The sequence below is a fragment of the Acomys russatus genome, chromosome 7 (genome assembly GCF_903995435.1).
Source record: "Acomys russatus chromosome 7, mAcoRus1.1, whole genome shotgun sequence".
NCBI classification, from domain to species: Eukaryota; Metazoa; Chordata; class Mammalia; order Rodentia; family Muridae; genus Acomys; species Acomys russatus.
The window spans coordinates 59,311,247-59,331,015 of record NC_067143.1 but is presented as its reverse complement, the minus strand read 5'-3'; the positions used below and the strand labels follow the sequence as shown (position 1 = coordinate 59,331,015).

Here is a 19,769-nt window from a genome sequence, read left to right as displayed (position 1 = left end):
GCTCACTTTCTGCATTGCTGGGGGTGCAGCTCAGGGCTTCATGCATGCCAAGAAAACACCGACCCAGCTGAGCTACACCCCAGCTCTCCCATTCTTACTCTTGATCTAGTGTGTGAAGCCTGTAGAAGCTTCACTCTGGAAAATTTCAAGGTCTTCTCTTTGTCCTTGGTGATCTGAGATTATAAGGTAGTGTCCCGTTTGGTGTCTTCCTGCTCTGTGTGCTCTCACTAGGCTTGTCTGCCTTTCTGTCATTCATTCTTTCTTTCCTCCTTCCTTCCTTTCTCTTTTTGTTTGTTTTTTTTCTTTTTGTTTTTTGTTTTTTTCTCTTTTTTGGTTTTCTCTGTGTAGCCCTGTCTGTCCTGGAACTTGCTCTGTAGACCAGGCTGGCCTCAAACTCACAGTGATCCTCCTGCCTCTGCCTCCCAAGTGCTGGGATTAAAGGCGTGAGTCACCACCACCCAGTGTCTTTTTTAAAATTCCACTTTCCTGAGTTTCCCCCCAGCATTTCCTTTGGTCTTTGTTATAGGGACCTGCTCATATTTCATGGGTTCCTCTTACCACCCTGGTGATAGTGTATTTTACTCTCTCCTTTTCTGTATTATCTTTCTAAAACCGGATGTTATTATTTTCAGTTGTGTGGATATGCATGTGACTGCAGATGCCTGTAGAGGCTGGAGGCCAGAAGCATCAGATCCCTCTGGGGTGACTTACAGGTCCTCTGCAGGAGTATGATGCACTCTTCTTCTTCTTCTTCTTCTTCTTCTTCTTCTTCTTCTTCTTCTTCTTCTTCTTCTTTTTCTTCTTCTTCTTTTTCTTCTTCTTCTTTGTTTGTTTGTTTTTCGAGACAGAGTTTCTCTGTGTAGCCCTGGCTGTCATGGACTCACTTTGTAGACCAGGCTGGCCTTGAACTTATAGAGATCCACCTGCCTCAGCCTTTCCAGTACTAGAATTATAGGCATGTGCCACTGCACCTTGCTATGATGCACTCTTAACAACTAAGTCATCTCTCCAAGCCCTTCCTCCATTATCTTTGTTTTCTCTGTTTCTTTTTTCTTGTTCACTTTGGAACATATCTAAAATCTTAGATTTTCTAAATATCTGGTAATTCTTGACCGATGTTTCATATTCCATAGTGAAAAACTAAAGAGCCAGTTGGATCTCATATTGACTGATGCACTTTGTATTGGTGTGCCTGTGCCTCGACCTTCGTTTTGAAGTCTTTTCATTTGGGCAGGTTGATTTAGCGCTTGAGGAGTCCTTCAGTCTCTTGCTTGGGGATAGAAGCTTAGCTTCCGGAATTCCTGGAGCTGAGGCTGGGGGGTGGGGTGGGGTGGGGTTGGGAATCTGTCTTTCCAGACACTGGACTTCTGTGGGACCAACTATGACTCCCTCTCCCTCCTCCATGGTCCTGGTGCACTGGTTTGACTTTCCCAGATAGTAATCTGTACTTTAGCTGGGAATTGGTGGTCACCTGGCTATCTGGAAATAAGAGCTTCGGGGTGGGGGTGGGGTGTTAAGGTGTGGGAAGTGTGGGTCTTAGGGCTAGGGATGGGGTATGGGGAGGTGGGTGTGGGGGCTGGAGGTGGGGGATGGGCACTGTTTCTCAGGCAACCTGTTGCACCTTTTTACTCCATCCTTATCTCTGCTCTTAGAGGATGTTCCTGTGTCTAACTCCTGGGCCTCCCTGGATTCTGGGGTTCATGCCCCTCTGCACACCTAAGGGACTGACTTTCTTCTCTGTTGACATGCCACTTCCTAATAGTTGCCCTCTTCTTTGTCTTCTCTTTCATTGTCTTTGTCCCCGAGGAGTTAACTCTCAGAGATTAAACACTTACTGAATCGCAGGGGAGTGAAGTTTTGAGAGGAAGCACAGATAAGCACATTGTGTTTAATTAGTGCTAAGCTTGTTCCCCCAGGCTTTCAAATGAGGTAGCTAGGGAAGTTTCTGGGCATCTGGGTGCTAACATTGAGGTAGATAATGACCATGTGAGTGAGAGAGAGAGAGAGAGAGAGAGAGAGAGAGAGAGAGAGAGAGAGAGAGAGAGAGAGAGAGAGAGGTAAATGGCATTTGCAAGGACAAAGTTTTTAATCTGTAGTGATGCAATGGTCAGGAATGGGCTCATCATTCATTGAGAGAAAGTTCTGGAACAAGAAAGGAACTTTGCCCTGTTCTGTACTCAATCTAGCCTGCCAGATTGAGTGGTCACACTTAGCCGGTTGTTAGCTATGGGTCACCAGGAACCTTTAGTCGGTGGAGAATGTTTCTTTGGTCGGGAGGTATCTTCCTTCTGGTCACCAGCTTCCTGAGTAACCCTTACAAGGGCAGGAGATGCAGCAGCAGCTCTCCTCTGTCTCACCTATAGGTGGTAGAGACTTGGGGTGTGACCATGAGCACCCCTCTGTGCTTTCAGGGTTGTCACACAGTGTTATCTGTATGAGGACTCCTTTAGGAATCTAACTGCCATCCCCACCTCTCACCAGAAACGTGTGCTGTCAACAATGGAGGCTGTGATCGCACCTGTAAGGACACGTCAACAGGTGTTCAGTGCAGTTGTCCCATTGGATTCACTCTCCAGTTGGATGGGAAGACATGTAAAGGTGACCTTTGTGTACCCTGGAGCTGGGGGCTGTGGGACTGGGGGGCTGCGGGGCTGGGAGGCTGTGGGGCTGTGGGGCTGTGGGGCTGGGGGGCTGTGGGGCTGTGGGGCTGGGAGGCTGGGGGGCTGGGTGAAGGGAGTCCTGCCCGGCTGAAGTGTGGGGCACAGGCAGTTCTGCCCTTCCACACCATTACCATCTGAGCATTTCCAGATTTGCTTATGATTCGGACTGATGGAAGTTTTTCTTCCCTGGGCTAGTGGACGGTTATAATTGAGTAAGCTTAATTAGAAGCGACTTAATTACACTAACTGCTGAGAAGGTCAGCCTCTGCAAGCATCAGATAATCCATTTCAGGCGAGTGGCCTTATGAGCAAAAGGCAGTTCATGGAACAGTTCATTGGCAGCAGATAATATCAACCTATCATAAATAATGGCCTTGGGATCACATGTAAGTAACGGCCAAGATTATTATCAGAGCACTTAACGAATAACTGCGCCATTAACTTTTACTAATGAAGACAGACCCTAATGACTTGCTCGTCTTTTATGGGCAAGAGTACAAAGGGTTTGTTAGTTCTTTAGCATGATAAAAAAAAAAAAAAAAAAAAGAAGAAGAAGAAGAAGAAAAAAAAAAAAGAGAGAGAGAGAGATAACCTGGTTGTGAGATGAAACTGGAGAAAGATAAGATTAAGTATCAGGAATCATTTAAAAACGTTGAGACCATTTGGTGATTGTGTAACTTGCCAAAACAAAAGCTCTTGTCCCTTATGGCTTTAGTCATTAAGCTAGAATACAAAGTGTGCTGGCGGGGGTTGTCTGCCCTTCTTTGGAGGGCATTAGAGGATGAGAATAAAATAAATCACGATATCACCATTCCTTTCCAGCGTTTGTTTCTTTAATGCTTGTCAGTGGCATGGCAAGTCAGAACTGTTAGCTGGACACTTGTCCTTCAGCCAGACAAGGAAATGCTTGTAAGACTGAAACATCAGTGAACATTCTTAAGCGCTCTCGTGGGCCCACTCTTCTTTCTGAGCATAAGTGGCACACACAGCAGCAGCTTGGGGCTTGGGGTGGCCAGGCAGCCGTTGCTCTCTGGTCCCCTAGCGCTTGCCTCTTACAGATGTCGATGAGTGCCAGACCCAGAATGGAGGTTGTAACCATTTCTGCAAAAACACCGTGGGCAGTTTTGACTGCAGCTGCAAAAAAGGATTTAAATTACTAACAGACGAGAAGTCTTGCCAAGGTATGTGCTGAAACGGAAGCTGAGGTGAGCAGGGGGCTGCTGGTTGGGATAGAGAGCGTGTGGATGAATGAGTCCTGGCTTGGTAGAGACTGGCTCACCCAGCTCCTGATGGACTCAGGGGTTCTAGCCTCCAACCTGGATCTTACTTGCTTTATCTTAGGTTGAATGAAAACACGGTGTAGCTCACATACATTTCGGAACCTAAGCTGTTAACCTTAGGGGACACCTTATCAGAGGCCACTGCTAGAAAGGGAGCAGAGCATGTGGTGCCAGCACGCTTACGGTGGCGTCTTGAGACTAAAGATAATTTTCCTTTTCTAAAATTTATTTTACTGCAGCTGAATATTTGGCCAAAGTTGGTGGCAAAAATCTGTAGATTTGGATAACATTCATACCTAAGTTGGAAGGAGTGAGTGGAAGAGATACTGGTTGGAAGATTATAGAAACCCCGCCCCCTCTTTTTTTTTTTTTTTTTTTGGCTACTTCTTTTACTTAAAGATTTATTTTGTATTATTTTAAATATGTGTATGCACATGTCTTTGTGTGGGCATGTGCATGCAAGTGCAGGTGTCCACAGAGGCCAGAGGCATCAAGTCCCGTGGAGCTGGAGTTACAGGTAGTCATAAGCCACGTGATGTGGGTGCTGGGAGCTAAACTCCACTGGGCCTTCTGTAAGAGTGGCACATGCTCTCAACCACTGATCCATCCCTCTAGGCCTTAACCCACCCCCTTTCAACTGTGTGCTTCCCACATATGGTGGATAGCAGTTGTCAAGGTTAACAACTGTTTTTAGATAAGCAGCTGTTATGCCCTATCAGTACATATAAGAAGAAAGTCCCAGGAACGATGCGATGTGATTACTCTTTTGTTCCATTTCTGGGAATAAAGACTGCCTTGCTTATTTTGTTAGATGTCTTGGCATCGAGCTCCTTGAGGGGTGGAGGCCTGGTTGGTAGAATGCTTGCCCAGCATGCACAAAGACCTGGATCGGACCCGCCGCCATGCCCCAGCACTGCATGAGCCATATGCAGTGTCTCACACCTGTAATTACAGAGCTAGGGAGGAAGAAGCAGGAGGAACAGAGCGTCAAAGACATCCTTGGTTACCTATCAAGTCTGAGACCAGGCTGGCTAGAGATACAGGCAAAACAAACAAACAAACAAACAAACCCACAAAAATCTCAGACCAAAGAACAAAACAAAGCCCAATACCGTATAAAAACCAGAATATAAAACAAAACACTGGGAGCCGGGGAGAGAGCCAGGGAGAAGGCTCGGTGGGCAAAGTGCCTGCTGTGTAAGCATGCAGGTTTGTGTTTGGGTCTCCAGCACCCACCTGCAAAGCTGGGTGTGGTGATGTGTGCCTGAAATTCCAGCCCTGGGAGGCAGAGACAGGATTCCCTGGATTGCAAAGGCCAGCCAGTTTGGCAGAATTAGGTTCAGTAGAGACCCTGTCTCCAAAAATAAGGTGGGGAGCAATTCAGGAAGACCTTGATGCTGACCTCTGGCCTTCATGCACATGTGCACACACATATGAATACGTACATAAACATAAGACAAAAGATGCAACATCTGTGTTTTTAAAGACACTTTACAGATACGTGAGGCTCTCCTTCCCTTTTTGCTCCTAATACACAATTTGCCAGGCAGTTCAAACACATTCTCCTTTAAATTCAGTGAGTTAATTCTAGATGTATTTCGTGGCTTTCTTCAGTTTGACTTGGAAAGCAAATTTGCTGTTCCACACAATGTTTCAAAATGTATAGGGCAAGAAATATGTTTAAGCTGTGTAAACACATTAAAAAGGAATTAGGAAAGTGATCTCATTATTTTTGGCAAAGCAAACGTCCACAGTGAGCAGCCAAAGCCAGCTACTGACGGAGGGCACTTTGTCAGCAACTGGCTGATGTTAGCAGCAGATCTCATGCAATGGCATCAAGAACGAGGAAAGAAAAGAAACCGACTTTTCCTCGTTTTTCCACCCATTGCTCTTGGTAGAACAAATGTTTGCACAGAGTGAATTTGCTAAAGAAACTGTCAGGATTTCTGGAAAAAGCCAGGGAAAGAAGGGCTTTGCAAGAGCTTGCCATTTTATATTTCTTTTTTTTTTTTTTTATCCATCCATTCCTCCCTCCTCTGCTCCCTCCCTCTCCCCCCTCAATCAATCTTTCTTTTTCTCTCTCTTCCCGTGTGTGTGTGTGGGGGGGGGGGGAATTTATTGTTGTTCTTTTGAGTCGAGTCAGGTCCTGATTGGCCTGGAAGTTGCTTTAGCTATGCTGACCTCATGGTGGTCCTACTGCCTTTGCCTCCCAAGTGCTGCAATTACAGGCACACACTACCACATCTGGCTAACATGTCTGCCTTCTGTTAATGTAGCATTTCATGGTATGTTTGGTGTAGAAAAGTGGTCCAGCCATTCTAACGGTGGTTGTGGTTGTGGTCCACTAACTGGACCCAAGGCTCTCTATTTGGAGGCACCAATTAAAACCATCCCAAGAGTTCTGGGAGTGAGATGTAGAAAACACATGATCAGGTCCCAGATGCAGCTTGCAGATGCTGGCTTACAAGGCTCTACTTGCTGCTAGGGATATATCTCTCCTGAGCCATGGACATAGAAGACACAGGGAAGAGAAAAACAAAAACAAAAACAAAAAACAAAACGGACCAAAAAAAAAAAAAAAGATGTCCAAGGAGATCCAGTTTAGGCATTAACCCAATTTCAGCATCTTTCATAGAAAATCACTGAGGATTAGTGGCAATGCATTCTTTTAATGCATAGGGCTTTAAGACACAGGATCAAGTGGCCTGTTGTGGCCAGAAGAATAATTTTACAAAGATGAGAAAGAGAGAAACCAGAATGTTCTCCATCTAAAATGGAGATGACTATAGTTCTTATGGGCTCCTCAACATATTCTTTGATACAAATGAGCTGAGGGGATGGGTTGACCAGTTGCCCTTACCCTTACATGTGTTGTTTTGTTGTTAGTCAGCAGCTTGCAATTACTATAAACACCTCTACTCGTACAGCAGAGTTGATGTCAGCTCCCCCTCTCTTGTTGATAATTACAGATGTGGATGAATGCTCTTTGGAAAGGACCTGTGACCACAGCTGCATCAACTACCCTGGCACATTTATTTGTACCTGCGATAGAGGGTACACTCTCTATAGCTTCACCCACTGTGGAGGTGAGTGAGCTGCCCCTCTACAGTGAGGCCAAGTCTGGGAGCAGGGCCACCCTTGAGGGTTATCTTCTTATTCTGGGGCAAAGGGAACAATCTTGGACAGTGGCAACAAGAAAAAAAGCATCCATCAAAGGGAATATGCGTATTTTACCCTGTTAGCACATCAGGCATGCCACGTCAGCTGTGGATCCATCAGTCACTTGACTTGTGCTTATATTTGGAGGATAGGAGAGTCTTGTAGGTGCTGAGACAATATCCCATTGGCCTTCCCAGCAGAAGATAATGCTGCTGTCTTCAGAGAGACTTGGCAGGACACCCAGCAAACTTGTAATTCTGCTCTGCCTGGGCATTGGATGCAAAGCCTTGGTTCAAGCTCTACAATTAGGCCTTGGATCCAGAAGGGAGTGTTGACTCTGTCTCTTCATTCTGTGCCTGTTTAACAATATAGGCTCATAGCCGGGCGTGGTGGCGCACGCCTTTAATCCCAGCACTCGGGAGGCAGAGGTAGGTGGATCGCTGTGAGTTCGAGGCCAGCCTGGTCTACAAAGTGAGTCCAGGATGGCCAAGGCTACACAGAGAAACCCTGTCTTGAAAAAAAAACAAAACAAAACAAAACAAAAAAACCAATATAGGCTCATGTCTCATCCCCTTATGGTCAAGTAGGCTGTGGTATATATAAATCAGATTGTGTGCCAACTGACTCTCGGTCTACTTTCCTGGCATCATCTGCCATTGAGATCTAGACCCCAGAACAATGTGTCTAAGGTCTCCATGGTGATTCTAAGTATCTGTGGGATTTGGGGACCACTGGTTGGAACACTTCCTGCCAATCCTCATGCCCTTTGTTTGAGAAGAACAGATAATGTTGCTTTGCTATAGATGACAGTGTCTCCCTTCTCTCTCTCTCTCCACACATTATTGGCACAACTAAAAACATGTCTTTCGCCAGGCGTGGTGGCACATGCCTTTAATACTAGCACTTGGGAGGCAGAGGCAGGTGGATCCCTGTGAGTTTGAGGTCAGCCTGGTCTACAAAGTGAGTCCAGGACAGCCAAGGCTACACAGAGAAACCTGTCTCAAAAAACCAAAACCAAAACCAACCCCCCCCCCCAAAAAAAAAACAAAAACATGTCTTCCATCCTGCCCCATCTATCATGAGACCCCAGTGAGATACCCCTTGAACACAGATGTCAACCTGGTTGGGAGCCACCTTCCAGTTTGGAGTCAGTCCCAAGTTGATGGGGATGGGGAGATGCTCATGGCTTTTCGTCTCTCTCAACTGAGGAAACAGTTCAAGTAGGGAATCTTGATTCTGTCTCTCCCTTGGTCTCTCTCCACCAGACCAGAGGATGGTGGAGTTTCAAGTTCAAAGCCCATCCGAGGTCTGAGTCTGGACATCTGAAAGTGCTGTGCACCCTTCTGAGTGTACCTGTTAATGGTTAAGACCAGCCGGGCGTGGTGGTGCATGCCTGTAATCCCAGCATTTGGGAGGCAGTGGCAGGTGGATCACTGTGAGTTCGAGACCAGCCTGGTCTACAAAGCGAGTCCAGGACAGCCAGGGCTGTTACACAGTGAAACCCTGTCTCAACTCCCCCCAACCCCCGACGGAAAAAAAAAACCCAAAAACCTCCCATCTAAGGTTCATGCCAGTGGGGATTGTGCCGTGTTCAGCCAGCGGGTATCAAGTACACATCCTTGAAAATGACTGTCTGTCAACCATGTGACTCGTCTACTGCCTCCTCCTTAAGGGAGAAGTAGTCAGCCCTTGATGTACTGTTATGACAGGGGACCATTTTTGTTCCACAGACACCAATGAGTGCAGCGTCAACAATGGAGGCTGCCAGCAAGTTTGCGTCAACACAGTGGGTGGCTATGAGTGCCAGTGTCATCCAGGGTACAAGATCCACTGGAATAAAAAAGACTGTGTGGGTAAGAGGATCCCATGTGGCCACAAGCTCACCCCAAGTCCAGAGGTTGGAGTCTCTGTGTGCTCACATATCCCACTGGGCTCACAGTGCGCCTTTCCCACCAAGTGTTCGCCCCTGAAGCCACAGCAGCTTGTCTTTAACAAGTCCAAAAACAGGAGATACTTTGCAGGCTCCTTGACGTTTAGCTCTGTGCTTCTGCTTAGATTGGAGTGTTCCTTCCGTCTCGTGGTTGCTTCTCTGCACGAACAAACAGCAGACAAGTGCCTGCCTCCCTGTCCTCCCGGGAGCAAGGCTTGTGTCAGTCAGCTAGGCTGGGCCAGGGAGGGAGGTCAGCTCTACCTTCTTTTCTTGGGGCCTTTGGTGAGCTCCACTCTCATCACACTTGGGTGCATGGTTCTCTTCCCTTAAGCACCTCTGTTTTGTCCTGTCTAGAAGTGAAGGGCTTCCAGCCCACTAGCGTGGCACCCCATGTGTCCCTGCACTGTGGTAAGAGTGGTGGAGGAGACAGGTGCTTCCTCAGATGTCACTCTGGCATTCACCTCTCTTCAGGTGAGTGGCATAACTCCCTGCGAAGATTCTCATGGCAGGGCCGGCAGGTCTCAGATGAGCTCAGAGGGGTTTCTGGCGTTGAGAGCCCTGTGTCCAGGGTTGTTTTCCCAGTGGCTGAGGCAGAGTGGGGTGAGGGTGACCTTAGCAGCTATCAGGATAGCCTGTCATCTTGCTTACAGGTTTTGACAATTTCACATTCTGTCTGTCAGGACTGCAAGAGGCCTACTCTGTCACCTGCGGCTCTTCCTCTCTCAGAAGCAGACAGCAAAAATCAAATGACTCTGCTTTTGAGGGTAATTACTGAACTGCGTTCTCGCAGGGGCTCGTTGCTTTCTTTCAGGGGGTGCTGTTCGTGGGGGTGGGTTTGTTGGCTTTCTTTTCTTACCTGGATGCTGTGAACACATTATAGGGTGTTCTTACTGACAGCTCTGGTGTCTGATACCTAACTCACCCGTGGGAACCAGATTTGCTGAGTGTCCCCTGCGTACTTGGAAGTCCTGTTCCGCCTGGGTGGGTCACCACATTGACACGAGATCCACGTCTACCCCAGAGCACTTTAAAGGCCCAGTGGGAACCATGCCTAGAGCCCCAGGATGTACGGCATTCATGGAGGTGGCACAGACAGAATGGGGACGTGGGATTCTTTCTCAAGAAAGCGACCTGAACCTATTCCAGTTTGTCACAGAACTAAATACAAGTCCAGTGTTTTCTGGAGGATTCATCTTCCTAGCTAGATAAAGACAAATTTGCCAGTTTGTCATAAGATTGTCCAAATTGAGAACCACATTTTATCTTGATGTCTGTATTATAAAGATGTCCAAAGTTTGAAATCCCAAACAAGATAATAGTTTTGAAGTTAAAATCCTCCTAGTATGCCGGGCATGGTAGCACATGCCTTTAATCCCAGGGAGGCAGAGGTAGGTGGATCTCTGTGAGTTCAAGGCTAGCCTGGTCTACAATGAGAGTCCAGACCAACCAAGGTTACACAGAGAAACCCTGTCTCGAAAAACAGAAAATTAAAATTAAAATAAATAAAAATTTAAAAATACCCAAGATACAATAGCATAGAATTTAAGTGGATATTTAATCCACTTTAAACTCTGTCTTAATTACACACACACACACACACACACACACACACACACACACACACACGCACACGTCTCAGTTTGTAACCCAGGCTAGCCTGGAATGTAATATAGTTCAGGATGACCTTGAATTTATGACAGTCCTCCTGCCTCAGCTGCCCAGGTGTTGGGATTACAGGAGTGAGTTTACCACACTTGGTGGCATCAATTTTATTATTATCCTTAGTAAACAAAGAAACCAAGGCTCAGAGGGTAGAAGAACTTACTCAAAGTGACTCAGATAAGAAATATAGAAGCAGACTGGAGAGATGGCTCAGAGGTTAAGAGGACTGACTGCTCTTCCAAAGGCCATGAGTTCAATTCCCAGCGACCACATGGTGGCTCACAACCATCTATAATGAAACCTGGTGCCCTCTTTTCGCATTCAGGCAGAATGTTGTATACATAATAAATAAATAAGCACATCTTTAAAAAAAATTTAAGGGGCTGGAGAGATGGCTCAGAGGTTAAGAGCGCTGGCTATTCTCCCAAAGGTCCTGAGTTCAATTCCCAGCATCCAGCCGGGCGTAGTGGCGCATGCCTTTAATCCCAGCACTCGGGAGGCAGAGGCAGGCGGATTGCTGTGAGTTCGAGGCCAGTCTGGTCTACAGAGTGAGTCCAGGATAGCCAAGGCTACACAGAGAAACCCTGTCTCGAAAATTCAAAAACCAACCAACAAACAAACAAACAAAAAAATCAATTCCCACATGGTGGCTCACAACCATCTATAATGGAAATCTGCTGCCCTCTTATGGCCTGAATGTGTACATGCAGGCAGAGCATTGTATACATAATAAATAAATAAATAAATAAATAAATAAATAAATAGATAAATAAATAAATCTTTAAAAGAAAAAAAAGCCAGTGATGGTGACACATGCCTTTAATCCCAGCACTCAGAAGGCAGAGGCAGGTGGATCGCTGTGAGTTCAAGGCCAGCCTGGTCTACAAAGCAAGTCTAGGACAGCCAAGACTACACAGAGAAACCCTATCTCAAACCCGCACCGGCCCCCCTGCAAAAAAAAATAGAAGCTGGGATTTGAACTCACACAATCTGAGTCCAGAGTCTTAAGCACTGTTCTTTGCTGCCCTTTCTGATGGATGTTAGGACCAAAACAGGAGAGAGCATGGTCTGGCTCACCAAATCCCTCAGTGCTAAGTCCTTGGTCATCTGGGATGTTCTAAGGATTGGCAAACAAATACCCAACAGTCCTTACTATGTAACAGGCAACCAGATATATATATATATATATATATTCCATTATCTCATTTAACTCTTACAGTATCTGGTAATCGAGGTGCTTAACTATGTGCATTTAATAGATGAGGAAGCTGAGATGAGGAAGGTTAAGGAATGTACTGACGTTTTCACAAATCAGGGGGCGTTCAGTTAGAGGCATGGGCTCCAGCCCAACATACAGTTAGGAATGATTTTGGGAGAACAGAATTCTGTACTCACTCCATCCCAGACCCCAGAAGTAGTAGTCACATCTGGACTGGCAACCTACTCAGCCCTTGGAAAGGGCTTCCCTCAACAGTCTTATCCAGATTTGAGCCTTAGGAGGGCACAAAAATGACTTCATCTTTGGAGACTGTTTGGGGACCTTTCTCTGTTACATCTGAGTATTGGATTCATCTCTCCCTTGAGGTGTGGATCAGGGGCTCCATGTGAACCTGTGCAAGGTAATGGACACTTCCTGATCCAAACCTTTGTTGGATCATTTCGAGCATTAAGAGGGTCTCATTGGCTACAGCATATGGTGAGACCCAGCCGGTAGCAACTTGCCAGCATCTGCGAGTGTTTTCTTCCTTTGCCCATGAAGGTAATTTCTCTCATTTCTTTCTGAAGATGTCGTCATCGTCAGGACAAGTGTAACCTTTAAGCTAAATGAAGGCAAGTGTAGTTTGCAAAAGACCAAGCTGTCTCCTGAGGTCCTGCGACCAGCACTACCAGGTATGACATCAGATGGCTGGTGCAGGGAGCTTGCCTGCATGGTGGGTAAAGGACCTGTGGCCAGCTGAGCTGGACTTGGCTGTCCACCTGAGACAAGCACGTGTCGGATGGCACTGAGCTGTTCAGAATCTGCAGGGACTTTCTTCTCTAGAGGGGGCAGAGCCTGCCCTAACTCCTGTGCAGTTCTGGGGTTATACCCAGGGAGGTCCTTTGTGAGGTCATTGTTGAAACCTTGGAGTTCACATGAGTGAATGGCGCTTCAGATGTGTCAGCCACTTCTGACTGCTGCGTTGGATTAAAGTTCTTAATCTTAGAGTTTGGTTGAAGCGTACACTAGGAAAAAGGGTTGACTCAGAAATGAGAGCATTGATGAATAAAGATAGAATATCCAGCATTCTTGCTCTCTGGTGTTTGGAAACTGTGGTCCCATTGGCTGTAGCAGAACAAACGCCATGCAAGAATAACTGAGCTTAGCAAAACAAGCAAGTCTAATGCACTCCTTTCTTTCCTAGCTTTCTGTTCCACCATAACTTCAGAGAATACTTCTGGATCTTAAAACAAATCGAGACACAGATTAGGAAGGTTTTGTCCCCTCGGTCTACCCTCAAACAAATTCACCTAAAGCGCATTCTAGCTGCACTGACTGCAGAATAATCAAGATGCATTTGGGTCCTTCCGTTGATGGAGCATGCGCACCTATTAACTATGTGTTTTCAAAGAATGTTAATGACACAAGAAGTATTTTGGCATATGGCTGAGATAATAGCTGGCGTGGTGGTGCACACCTTTAGCCCCGGCGCTCGGGAGGCAGAGGCAGGTGGATCTCTGTGAGTTCAAGGCCAGCCTGGTCTATAAAGTGAGTCCAGGACAGAGAAACCCTGTCTCCAAAACCAAAACCAACCAAACAAAAAAGAGATAGAAAGGGAAACAGTAGAATTCTATATGCCTAACTAATCAAAATTGTATGAACAAAAGTAAAGTTGAAGGGAAAAGCTCCAGAGAGTTGGCTGTGTCACTAGGAGGCATTTGTCTGGGTGAGAGAATGCTGGGTCATTTTTAATTTTTTTCTTCCGTATTTTTCCTATGTTGTTTTTATATTCACACTTTTCTGTAGCTTTTACTAAACTTGTTCTTTTAAAATCATATATATTCATAGTTCATTCTGATTACTAACACCTCTCCCCCCTCTTTTACCTCCCTCTCACCCCTATATCTTTCCCACATCTATGTCTTTTTGTTTTGCTCTGTGACCAACTAAGTTCACCCATTTGCATGCCTGTGGATTTGGAGCTAACCACTGGGCACATCAGTGAGTACACAGCTGAAGAGAGTGGCTGTTCCTCCTTCAGGCTCAGAACACAGTTCAGTAGGGAGGGATAGGGCCCCATGAGCCCCTCTGAGATGCATGGCTGACTGTTGGCAGGCCCATTGCTGGTAGCTTCAGATGCTGTGAGATCATGATTGCATTGGCTGTGTTGTGGCCAGAAGAAAGTATTTCACCGCCCCCTCTCCCTGCCTTCTGCCTCTTCCATACTTTCTATCCATTCTTCCACGATGTTCCGTGGGCCTTCATGAGAGTGATATAAGGTCCTGTTTAGGGCTGAGTCATTTTTTTTTGTACTTTTAAATTAGGAAAGTATTTTTTAATTTTAATTTTTGTATTATCATTTTGGTTTTTCAAGACAGGGTTTGTCTTGGACTCTTTGTAGACCAGGCTGGCCTCAAACTCATAGGGATCCACCTGCCTCTGCCTCCCTGAGTGCTGAGATTACAAATGTGTGCTACTGGGTTTTGTTTGTTTGATTTAATTTTATGTTATGGGTGTTTTGACTTCATGTGTATCTGTGTCTTGTGCCCAAGGAGGCCAGAAGAGAGTGTCTAATCTCTTGGAGCTGGAATTACAAACAGTTCTGAGCCACCCTGTGGGTGTGCGAGTCAAACCTAGGTCTTCTAGAAGAATGGCCAGTGCTCTTAACCACTGACTGAGCCATCTCTCTCCAGCCCCAGTATCACTTATTTTTAAAGATTTGTTTTTATTTTCAACTATGTGTACATGTGTGGGTATCTATCTATGTGGTATGTGCATGTAAGTATGGTGCCTACAGAGCCCAGAGGTGTCAGCTCTCTCTGGAGCTGGAGTTACAGAAGTTGTTAGCCACCCAGCGTGGGTGCTGAGAACCAAAGTCTGAGCCCTCTGCCGGAGCAGCACAGGCTCTTAACCACCTAGCCGTCCTCAGCCCAGGGAAGTATTACTTATAGATGGATTTGCTCGGGAGTTTCCTTAGTGGATCCTAACAGTGTTGAAGTAAGAAGCTAACAGCATGGGAGCTGAGAGGAGGGTATGCAGGAAGTCTGTACTTTTCATCAACTTTTCTGTAAATCTAAATTTATTTCAAAATACAAAGTTTTTCCAGCACTTGAGGGCCTCAGGGTGGAGACTGATGTGAATTCAAGGTGGGCTCTGAGTACATAGTGAATTCCAGGCCAGCCTGGACCACAGAGTGAACTTTGTATAAAAACAAAATAAAGTGATAAAGATAGTTTTAGGGCCAATGAGCTGGCTCAGCAGGTAAAGGTGACTGCTGCCAAGCCTGACAACCCGTGTGAGTTGTCATCTGATTTCCACATGCACCCTGTACCCGTAGCACAGGTACACACACACATTAAATGTACATATAACATACTTAATGTAAAAATAGTTTCAGTATAGTATGGGAAAATTGAAAGGAAAACAAGTTCAAATTTAACATCTACCCGAGCTTTGAGATTAGCTCTTTAAAAAGTATAAAATAGGACTGAAAAGGCGGCTCAGATTAAGCACACTGGCTGCTCTTCTAGAGGGTCCGGGCGCAGTTCCTAAGCACTCATTTTGGGCAACTCCCAACTGCCTGTATCTCTAGCTCAAGGGCATCTGACATCCTCTTTTGTCCTCCTAGGCACCAGCACATATGTGGCATATACATACACACCCATAAACAAAAAGCAAAAATAAAAAATTTAAAACTATGAAACGTATGTTTGGGGAGGGGAAATATAGGTAGAAAATGAATTTGTCTCTTCCTCTGGCCTTGATGGTCTGTTGCTTTGTAATTAATGGCTATGGCACAGATAACTTTTAGTTCAGTAAAGTGTTTTTAAAAAGACACGCAAATATATTTTGTGGACACGTGATCCTGCTTTGTAGTTTGGTTCAGTTCAGTTTTGTCTATTGAGAGTCAACAAATTCACCATAAGTGCTGGGCAGAGAGGACACCACAAAAAGTCAAGACTAGGGGCGTGCAAAGCCTATCTTACAGCATTCCACTGTTGCCCTCCGTGATTTCATGATACTGTTTGGTTTGTTGGATCTTTGTGCAATTTACTGTTTGTGGCTGTCTAAAACGAGAGGTCACTGCTGATGTCCGTTCTGTCACTCCCTGTGGGATGGAGTTGCACCGAGGCCAGCTGGGTGACAGCCCTGGTTGGTTTCCTTTCACTCTCGTTGAAGCTTCAGCATCTACTTGGGCTGTCCCAGTCCTGTGGCCGGCCGCTAGGAGAGGTTCAGCCTCTACCATGAGAAGAAAGGTCAAGAGATAGTCTCTAAAGTTACATCAGAACGAAAATGTCCCCCCTGCAGGCTAGGCACGGGCCACAGCCCGGCTCGCACAGTGAATTGCGCAGTCCCTAGAGGGTTGTAATGAAATGTTTACTGAGCTCTCACGAATGCTCAGCTCGCGGCTCTGCCAGGACCTGGCTTCCGATCCTTTCGTTTCTTCATACAGAGAAGCACAGCTCAGTGAAAGAGAGTTTCCACTACACAAACCTTACATGCAGCTCTGTCAAGCAAGTCCCGGGAGCCCCTGGCCGACCGAGCACCCCTAAGGAAATGTTTATCACGGTTGAGTTTGAACAGGAAGCTTACAAAAAGGAGGTGACAGGTTGGTCTGAGAGACATCTGTGGTGCCAGGCTTCTCATGGCTTGTTCCTTCTCTCTTTACCTTTCATTTCCCATCATTCCTGGGGGTGTGTGTGAGGCGGGGGCAGAGACTAGTGTAAACACTCAAGTATCTCCTGTTTGATTTTCACCCCACAAATTACACTAAATTGGCTTAGAGCCTGATGGATTTTTGGGGGGTGTTCCCCCCCTCAACTTCATAAAACCCAAAGTTACCATTTGGGTCCCACAAATTTATCTTTGAATTGAACGCTGCCCAAGCTGCTAGGTTCCTGGCTCCAGGGAACTTGGGGTGTTGGTGGGTCACCAGACATCCTCTCTGCAGCCTGAGAGCCCCTCCTCATGTTGTGCCCTCCCCTTGTTTCTGCAGCTTCCTGCAATCTGAGTTGCGTGTTAAAGCGAACAGAGAAGCGGCTGCGGAAGGCCATCCGAGCACTCAGGAGGGCTGCGCACAGGGAGCAGTTCCACCTGCAGCTCTCAGGCATGGACCTCAACGTGGCTAAAAGGTCCCCTGGAGTGTCGGGACAGCAGGAGGAGACCTGTGGAGTGGGCCAGGGCCGTGAAGAAAGCCAGTGTGGTGAGTATAGCCCAAGATGTGATTGCTGACAGATTTGCCTGGAGTGCCGGACACATGCGCAAGGGAGCCAGTGACAGGCCTGAGTCACCCTTCCTTCTCTGTGCTCACTCCAAGGAACACTGTGGATGCGTTTTCTTCATCTGTAGCTGCTGAGGTGTGACTTACCTGTCCTTCCTCATGCCTGGCATGTTTGCTGGCCTGTGGTAGACAGTGCTCATGAGACAGAAGGACAGAAAAACAAATGCAGGCTTAGCAATGCTGCCTGGCTAGGGCAGGATGCAAGGCACCCCTGAGCCTTTATACGTGCTATTGTCACGGTTTCTGTAGTTAACACTTTTGGGCTTGGCCCCCACCGGTGGTGATGAGTGAATTTATTCCTGCCCTTAGTTTTATGCAAAGGCAAAGCTAGAGGCTGCGTAGATGCCTTGGAGACACCTGAGCTTTAGGCCCAGGCGCCACGCAGAGTCAGTTCCTTGCTGTGTTCTTAGTGTGTGTATGTGTGTGTGTGTGTGTGTGTGTGTGTGTGTGTGTGTGTGTGTGTGTGTGTGTTTCAGAGCAAATAATTGGTATGAAATCCAGGAAGAGGCTCTGGGATGGTCAGACATAAGATCTGCTCTGTGCAGTTACAAGAGACACCGTGTGAAAAAGCCTCACAGAGGGAAGTTGGGGGCCTCTTTTTGGTGATAAGTGTGATTGCTTTGGTTCTTATCTGTTAGGGATGTAACATTGTCCTAGCTCCTTTGATCTAGCGATAATCATAACCCGGCAGGGACCAGCATCTCCTGCAGGCAACAGAATGAACGCAGAGGTCTATGTACAGTTGCCTAAAGTCTCACTGGTGGGAGATACCTCAGGTCAGGAAAGCATTACTGTGTGAAACACAAAGACCCGAATTTGATCTGTGGCACTCACATAAAAAGCCAGGCTTGGGAGTGCATACTGATGATCCCAGTGCTGGCAAGGCAGAGATGGAGAATCCCTGGAGCTCGCTGGCCAGCCAGCCTTGCCTAATTGAAGAGCCCCTGGCCCTAGTGAGTGACCTGTCTCAAAGAAAAGTCTGCGTGTTATCTGAGGAACAACAGTCTAGGTTGTCTTCTGACCTTCACACGAGTGCATGCATGTAGCACGCCCTACACATACTCTGTGCATGGCCCCAAGTAATAATAATAACGATGATGGTAGCAGTAGTAGTAGTAATAGTAGTAATTTTTTTTTAAAGATTGAATTTTGGGGGGGAGTTTCAAGACAGGGTTTCTCTGTGTAGTTATGGCTGTTCTAGACTCGCTTTGTGGACCAGGCTGGCCTCGAACTCACAGTGATCTGCTTTCCTCTGTGTCCTGAGTGCTGAGATTAAAGGCATGCGCCACCACCGCCAGGTGCTTAAAGATTGAATTTACAGTTGAATTTCAAAGCCTGTTTTCACTCTGAGGTACGGTGAAGTTCAGTAACTGAAGGGTCAGCCGGCACTTGGACCCAAGTGGTGGAGCTGGGGAGAAGGGGTAGAGAGTCAGTGCTTCTGCATGGGCAATGGCTGAAGCCAGCTTTGTTCTGGAGAACTTTCAGCAAGAGCCACCACTCCAATCTGCCGCGTTGCCAACGCTTAGAGAACATCGAGTGTAATTACCCACAAGGGGCCAGTTCCCAGATAGTCTTGACTCTTACTCCAGCTGATTTTCTTAAAAAGAAAAGAGGGCAATAAACCCAGCTGGCTGGCTTCTTGTTTGGAGTCCTCCCCACTCCAGTCTCCATACCAAGCTTGTGACAATAGCTGGCTCTTGCTGCTCTGCCTCTAGGGTGAATGGAAGGAACTCTTGGGCAGACAGCAGGCAGCAGGCAGGCAGGCAAGCAGCAGGCAGGCAGCAGGCAGGCAGGCAGCAGGCGGGCAGGCAGCAGTCAGGCAGGCAGCAGGCAGGCAAGCAGCAGGCAGGCAGACAGCGGTAGGCAACAGGCTGCCGGCAGCAGGCAGCAGGCAGGCAGGCAGGCAAGCAGCAGGTAGGCAAGCAGCAGGCAGGCAGCAGGCAGGCAGGGAGCAGGCAGGCAGACAGGCAGCAGGCAGGCAGGCAGGCAGGCAGGCAGTGGTAGGCAGCAGGCTGCAGGCAGGCAGGCAGGCAGCAGGCAGGCAGGCAGGCAGCAGGCAGGCAGGCAGACAGTGGTAGGCAGCAGGCTGCAGGCAGGCAGGCAGGCAGCAGGCAGGCAGGCAGGCAAGCAGCAGGCAGGCAGCAGGCAGGCGGGCAGGCAGCAGGCGGGCAGGCACAGGCAGCAGGCAGGCAGGCAGGCAAGCAGCAGGCAGGCAGGCAGCAGGCGGGCAGGCAGCAGGTGGGCAGGCACAGGCAGCAGGCAGGCAGGCGGGCAAGCAGCAGGTAGGCAAGCAGCAGGCAGGCAGCAGGCAGACAGCAGCCAGGCAGCAGGCAGGGAGCAGGCAGGCAGGGAGCAGGCAGGCAGGCAGGGAGCAGGCAGGCAGACAGGCAGGCAGCAGGCAGGCAGAAGGCAGGCAGGCAGGCAGGCAAGCAGCAGGCAGGGAGCAGGCAGGTAGGCAGGCAGCAGGCAGGCAGGCAGGGAGCAGGCAGGCATGCAGCAGGCAGGCAGGCAGGAGGGAGGAGGCAGACAGGAGGCAGAAGGCAGGCAGGTAGGCAGGCAGGCAGGCAGGCCCTCTTTCTGGTCTGTGGGAGCTGAATTG

The 19,769-nt window shown here is 47.6% G+C and overlaps 1 protein-coding gene across 1 annotated transcript in view; it reads left to right on the top strand.

Moving 5' to 3' along the window:
• The window catches only part of Scube2 (signal peptide, CUB domain and EGF like domain containing 2), a 69,942-nt gene that overhangs the window by 26,750 nt on the left and 23,423 nt on the right, over positions 1 to 19,769 (top strand). The window contains exons 8-16 of the mRNA XM_051149212.1: positions 2,482 to 2,598; positions 3,719 to 3,841; positions 6,910 to 7,026; positions 8,830 to 8,952; positions 9,384 to 9,500; positions 9,710 to 9,793; positions 12,477 to 12,581; positions 16,343 to 16,498; positions 16,886 to 17,092. Coding sequence (XP_051005169.1) covers positions 2,482 to 2,598; positions 3,719 to 3,841; positions 6,910 to 7,026; positions 8,830 to 8,952; positions 9,384 to 9,500; positions 9,710 to 9,793; positions 12,477 to 12,581; positions 16,343 to 16,498; positions 16,886 to 17,092 — 1,149 coding nt within the window. The remainder of the gene's footprint in view (positions 1 to 2,481; positions 2,599 to 3,718; positions 3,842 to 6,909; positions 7,027 to 8,829; positions 8,953 to 9,383; positions 9,501 to 9,709; positions 9,794 to 12,476; positions 12,582 to 16,342; positions 16,499 to 16,885; positions 17,093 to 19,769) is intronic.